This window comes from Micropterus dolomieu, linkage group LG19 (genome assembly GCF_021292245.1).
Source record: "Micropterus dolomieu isolate WLL.071019.BEF.003 ecotype Adirondacks linkage group LG19, ASM2129224v1, whole genome shotgun sequence".
NCBI lineage: Eukaryota > Metazoa > Chordata > Actinopteri > Centrarchiformes > Centrarchidae > Micropterus > Micropterus dolomieu.
In genome coordinates this window covers 22,112-29,055 of record NC_060168.1, presented here as the reverse complement: position 1 = coordinate 29,055, position 6,944 = coordinate 22,112, and the positions used below count along the sequence as shown (strand labels likewise).

At 46.7% G+C, this 6,944-nt stretch overlaps 1 protein-coding gene across 1 annotated transcript in view; it reads left to right on the top strand.

The window, feature by feature from the left end:
- The first annotated feature begins 3,180 nt into the window (after positions 1–3,180).
- LOC123957917 overlaps positions 3,181–6,944 on the top strand; it is a 7,404-nt gene continuing 3,640 nt past the window's right edge. The window contains exon 1 of the mRNA XM_046031024.1: positions 3,181–3,814. Within this exon, the coding sequence (XP_045886980.1) occupies positions 3,181–3,814 (634 nt within the window). The remainder of the gene's footprint in view (positions 3,815–6,944) is intronic.

The window sequence follows — 6,944 nt, the reverse complement described above, 5'->3', positions numbered from 1 at the left end:
ATGTAAAATCAAACGCTGAGCACCCCCATATCGCCAAAATGGCATGGTCCCTTGTTTCACTGCGAAGCTTCGAGTGTGAGATTGACAGTCGAACCAGGCTCTGCCCATCGAAACATTGAAAATGCGACTATTTGGGGTCAGTCCTACAACGCCGTAACGATAACAAGACCATGTGCCTAATGACCTTCTACATAGACCAATAATGCTTAGACTTTCAGAATAAAAAAAAAACGTATGTGTTTGTTGGATATTGCTTCACAACTGTGCACACAAAGGTGTAATTTGATCATTGACATGGTAAAGGCTCATTAAAAATGTTGCACTGTTTCACCACAAGCTCAAATTATGACTTTGTACTACTTTGTGTTTCTATTGTATTACAAAAATTAAAAAAGACATTTTGGTAAGATTTGCAGATTGATTTTCTAATTTAACAAAGTGGAGAGGAGCCTTGATCCTCACCTGTCAACACCTTTGTTAACTTCATGTGTTATTTGGTTTATAATGGATGTGGTGCAGAAAAGGTGATGCTTACATTTTCCTGTTATCTGTCAGTGGCCATACTTGATGCACTTGATGTGATAGCTTTTGAGATGTTCTTCATTTACTTGGTATGTTAGTCCAGATGAGCCAACCCTCCCAAGATGTAACAAAATGACTAAGACCAGAAAGAGAACACACATTACCCCTATCCTAAAGTCTCTGCATTGGCTTCAAGTTAATTTTAGAATTGATTTTAAAATCCTTTTACTACTTTATAAGTCATTTAATGGTATTGGTCCAGAATACTTAGCAGATTTGCTTTTACCTTATGAACCTACTAGAACCCTCAGGTCCTCTGGTAGTGGCTTTCTAATTATTCCTAAAGCCTCAACTAAAACCTACGGTGAGGCATCCTTCCATCCCATGTTATGGGCTGTTGAGCTGAGAGCAGCAGGAAATCTGGACATGTTTAAAGGCAAACTAAAGACATACCTATTTAACCAAGCTATATATATATATATAGCTATATAGCTATATATATATATAATGTGTGTGTGTGTATATAGGAGTATATATGTGTATATATACACTCACCTAAAGGATTATTAGGAACACCATACTAATACTGTGTTTGACCCCCTTTCGTCTTCAGAACTGCCTTAATTCTACGTGGCATTGATTCAACAAGGTGCTGAAAGCATTCTTTAGAAATGTTGGCCCATATTGATAGGATAGCATCTTGCAGTTGATGGAGATTTGTGGGATGCACATCCAGGGCACAAAGCTCCCGTTCCACCACATCCCAAAGATGCTCTATTGGGTTGAGATCTGGTGACTGTGGGGGCCATTTTAGTACAGTGAACTCATTGTCATGTTCAAGAAACCATGAAATGATTCGAGCTTTGTGACATGGTGCATTATCCTGCTGGAAGTAGCCATCAGAGGATGGGTACATGGTGGCCATAAAGGGATGGACATGGTCAGAAACAATGCTCAGGTAGGCCGTGGCATTTAAACGATGCCCAATTGGCACTAAGGGGCCTAAAGTGTGCCAAGAAAACATCCCCCACACCGTTACACCACCACCAATGTGACCTCTAGCATCAACAAGGCATTTTCGCCCACAGGACTACCGCATACTGGATGTTTTTCCCTTTTCACACCATTCTTTGTAAACCCTAGAAATGGTTGTGTGTGAAAATCCCAGTAATTGAGCAGATTGTGAAATACTCAGACCGGCCCGTCTGGCACCAACAACCATGCCACGCTCAAAATTGCTTAAATCACCTTTCTTTCCCATTCTGACATTCAGTTTGGAGTTCAGGAGATTGTCTTGACCAGGACCACACCCCTAAATGCATTGAAGCAACTGCCATGTGATTGGTTGATTAGATAATTGCATTAATGAGAAATTGAACAGGTGTTCCTAATAATCCTTTAGGTGAGTGTATGAGTATATATGTATATATTGTGGCATCACCAGGGGACAGGTGTTAGGGGGGCGTTACATTCCGGCCTATGGACGGATGTCAGGCTTCAAGATCCCCACTACATCTCCCAGGATGCAGCAGCCTCGTGACCCCAAAATGGCCACCACTTACACTACATATCCTAGAAGGCCGTACACCGTAGGAAGCCGCAGGTGTGTCCAATCCCTGATTATGGAAGGACAAAGAGAGCACAAGGAGACCCAGCTAAAAGGAGCTGAAAAGCCTGGGGAGGTGGGCTGGAGGAGTGAAAGTTACCAGACCGGCTGCTCAGAGACCACCTCGGCAAGGGAAGTTTGAACTTTGTGTGTTGACTGCCAAGTGAGATGGGTTAAATCTAAACTCTGTTATTTTCCTCACTGGGACACTTTACGTTGGACTTTTTGGGTAATAGAGAAGAGGACGTGTAACCTATGTTTGTTTGCCTAACGGACAATAAAGCCTGTGTTTATGTTTGGAAGCCGACCGTTTGTTCACCTTCAGAGACACTGCCACCTGGCAACCCGCTCGGGAAACCTCTCATGACGTCACACGTGGTGGAGAATGCGGGCACGGTGGCTTAAGCGCGGATGACTGAAGGTATCGACGACTTGACGCACCTCTTCTCCGGCCTTCAGCCCTACGGACCCCAAAGCGCAATGGAGCAGCTGCTGAAAATGGTGGTGGAGACCCAGAGAGCGCAACAGGAAACAAATGCGGCCTTACTGCAGCAGCAAATAAAGGCGAACCAGCTAAGGGAACAGGAGCTTCGGCAAGGAGCGAGGGCGAGACCTCGGGTGGGGGACTATATTCCGAAGCTGGGAGCCACTGACGATGTGGAAGCGTACCTGCACGCCTTTGAGGTGATGGCGGTCCGAGAAGGGTGGCCCAAGGCACAATGGGTGGGATTCTTGGCTCCCTTCCTGACTGGTGAGGCACTGCAGGCTTTCCAGGACGTGGAGGCTGAGGTTGACCAAGATTATGACCTGCTAAAGGAAGAGATCCAGAGCCATCACGGCCTGACTAAGTTTAGTATGGCTCAACGTTTCCACAGTTGGTCCTTCCAACCTGGGCTCACTCCCCGCTCCCAGATGCATGAGTTGATTCGGATCACCAAAAATTGGCTAGAGCCTGGAAATAAAAGCCCAGCCGCCTTATGAAGCCAAAAAAACACTAAGTCAGCAGAAATTGACCTCCGCGACTGCGTTGGTGGAAGCCCTAGAACAGTACCATGCGGCTTCGGAGATGCTCCGCTCCACCCGCAAGGAGCCTGTCGCCCCGGCCCTGGCTAGGCCCAAGGGGCCTTCCCCAACGACTTCCCTGGCGGTCAGCCCTCTGCTCCGCTCCTACCTTCGGGGCACTAGACGGCCCACCCTGCCCCAGGGTTTGCCGAAACCCGAGGCGCGCCAGTGCTTCCGCTGTGGTGGTCACATATCATGGCAGTGCGAGAAGTCAGATGAGACAATGCCCACTGCAGAGTCCGCTAGCAGCCCCCATGTGCATTTTGCTGCCTTCCTGGGAAAGGAGAGGACCAACGGCCCACCTGCTCCGTGATGGTGAATCACCGGGATGTGGAAGCGTTGCTGGACTCTGGCAGTTCCCATACCTTGGTGCAAGAGGCGGTGTTGGAGGAGCTGCCCCTGGGTCAAAACCATTCCATCCCAGTGGTCTGTGTCCACGGGGAGACCAGAGAGTATCCCACAGTGGTGGTAAAGTTAACCACCACCAAGGGGGCCTTTGCCTTGGAGGTGGGGGTTGTCAAAACCCTCCCAGTCCTGATCGGTCGGGACTGTCCAGCCTTCCCTATGCTTTGGAGAGAAGCCCAACGGAGACGCTGCCGAGGACCCTGATGAGGCATTCCCAAGGTGGGTAGAAAGGGGGGATTCTGGGCTAAGATTGATCAACCCTGTTCTGCCAAAACTGTTGTAGCCCAAGATTTGGAGTGGACTCCAGTGGATCGGGCTTGGGGCAGGAAGGGCCAGAAGGTTGCGAACCCTCGACCAGCCTCAGTGGAGAGGACGTGGACGGCCCAAGGACCCTGCAGCCCCTAAAAGGTCAGTATGGCACAGCTCAGCTTCAGGACCCAACCCTTAGCAATGCCTTGAAGAATGTCCAGGTGATAGAGGGGACGATGGTAGGAACTAGAGTAGCCCCCGCTTACCCCCGTTTTTCTATAAAAAATGGCCTCCTGTATCAAGTCATTAAGAGCCAGGATAAGGTCACTGAGCAACTCCTTGTGCCCCAGCCTCATCGGACTACGGTTCTGCAGTTAGCCCACACGTCCCTAATGGGAGCTCACCTGGGGGTGGAAAAAAACGAAGGAAAGAGTGTTACAAAGGTTCTTTTGGCCCAGGGTCCACAAATAGACAGAGATCTATTGCCGAAGTTGCCCGGAGTGTCAGATCACTGCTCCAAACCATCTTACAGGCATCCTTTGGTCCCTTTACCCATTAAAGAAACTCACTTTGAACGGGTAGGGCTAGACATTGTAGGCCCCCTCCCCAAGAGCGCTAGGGGACATCAGTACATCCTAGTCATGGTAGACTACGCCACCCGGTACCCTGAGGCGGTCCCTTTGAGAAAGGCTAATGCCAAGCAGATTGCACACGAACTCTTTCTCTTTAGTAGTTGGGTGGGGATCCCAAAAGAAATCCTCACCGATCAGGGGACTCCTTTTATGTCCAGGGTGACCAGAGAGTTGTGTGCGCTATTGCAAGTGAAACAGCTGAGAACCTCTGTGTACCATCCCCAGACCGATGGGCTGGTAGAACGGTTTAACAAGACTCTTAAGGCCATGCTAAAGAAAGCCATAGATAAAGATGGACGAAACTGGGACCAGGTTCTTCCCTACCTCCTGTTCGCCATAAGAGAGGTTCCTCAGGCTTCCACATGGTTCTCGCCTTTTGAGTTGTTGTACTCCCACAGGCCCCGCGGTCTTCTGGACCTAGCTAAGGAGGCCTGGGAGGAGCAACCCTGCCCCCACCGCACGATGGTTGAGCATGTAGGGGTCATGCGAGACCAGATAGCAGCAGTGGTCCCCATTGTGAGGGAACATCTGGAAAAGGCCCAGCGAGACCAGAGGGGGGTGTATGATGTATGATGTATGATTTTATTTTGTCTGCAAATCTAGATTTTATGTTTTTAACTGAATCCTGGTTGCAAATGAATGACTATAGCCAGCTAGCTGAACTGTGTCCGCCTCAATATGATTGTTTTAGTCAACCGAGGGTCAGTGGTCGTGGTGGTGGGCTAGTGAGCGTGTATAGGGAAAATTTAAAATATCAAGTACGCTGTGATGAATTTAACTCCTTTGAAGTTCTCACTCTTAAAGTTGGAGGGCTGCAACCTATCATATTTATTATAATTTATTGCCCCCCAAAACCGCCTGGAGGATTTTTATCAGAACTTCCTGAATTTTTATCTACTCTGGTTTTAAATTATGACAGAATTGTTCTTTGTGGCGATTTTAATATTCATGTTGATGACCCCACCAATGTTAATGCAACTGACTTTTTAAATATGGCCACTTCTTTTAACTTCAAACAACATGTCAAAGGGCATACACTGGACTTGGTTTTTACCCTGGGTGTCAGCATTTCCTCTGTGGAATTAGTGGACATGACCATATCTGACCACAGATGTATTGTTTTTAGCTGCGATTCGCCTGTTACTCATGCCGCCTCACCAAGCCCTGTGTGTTCTCGCTTCTTTAATGAACAAAGTGTTTCAAAGTTTTGCGCATTCTTTCAGAGCCAAAGCCAACACCTGTCTGATTCCAACACCAACAATCTGGTCGATCACTTCAATCATATCTGCTTGTCGTCACTAAATATTACTGCTCCTCTAAAGGTTAGGCCTACGTCTAAAGCTAGTAAGCAACCCTGGATAAATGACAGCATTCGCAGCCTAAAAAGCGAATGCAGGAAAGCAGAGCGCAGATAGAAAAAATCCTGTCTCCAAGTCCATTACCTCAGTCTGAAGGATTTATTAATTAAATACAATAACTTGGTTAAGGATGCGAGAACACACTATTTTTCTGAACTCATTACTACACATAAACACAACCCCAGGTTTCTGTTTAAGACTGTGGATCAGCTGGTAAACCCAACCCCTCAGCTGGAAGTAATGATGACTGTGAATTGTTTTTATTTTATTTTACCAATAAGGTGGTGTCAATCAGAGCCTCTATTACCTCCGCGGCCTCTTACTCAGAGGTTCCTCACCAGCAACAAGAGAGTTTTAACCAGTTTTATCCCATCGACTTGTCTGAGCTTTTAAAAACAGTATCACAAATGAGTGTCCTCCAGCCCACTTGATGTAATATCTACAAAGTTTCTACTGAAAGTAATGGATTCTGTTGGGCCCCATTTGATCTATTTTCAACAGCTTCCTATCTACTGGTTGTGTCCCTGATTATTTTAAAACGGCTTGCGTGAAACCACTTTTAAAGAAACCTGGTTTAGATCCCTCCCTCCCACACAATTTTAGGACAATTTCAAAACTGCCTTTTATTGCAAAGATTCTAGAAAGAATTGTGTCCAAACAGCTGCTCACTGTACTGGAAAATAACAAAATATTTGAAAAGTTTCAGTCTGGTTTTAGGAAGTACCACAGCACTGAGACTGCCCTGCTTAAAGTCACCAATGACCTTTTAATGTCTGCTGATGAAGGCATGTGCTCAGTCCTGGTACTCCTGGACCTTAGCGCTGCTTTTGACACCATTGATCACAACATCATGTTAGACAGACTGAGGCTCTGGGTGGGGATCTCTGGTACTGCCCTAGAATGGTTTTCATCCTACCTGTCAAATAGGAAGTTTTGCGTGTCTGTAAACAACTATGTCTCCTCGTTCTGTCCAGTTAAATATGGTGTGCCTCAGGGGTCGGTCTTAGGACCCATTTTGTTTTCCTTGTATCTGCTTCCCCTTGGACATATTATCCATAAACATGGCATTTCTTTTCATATTTATGCTGATGACACACAAATATACTTGCC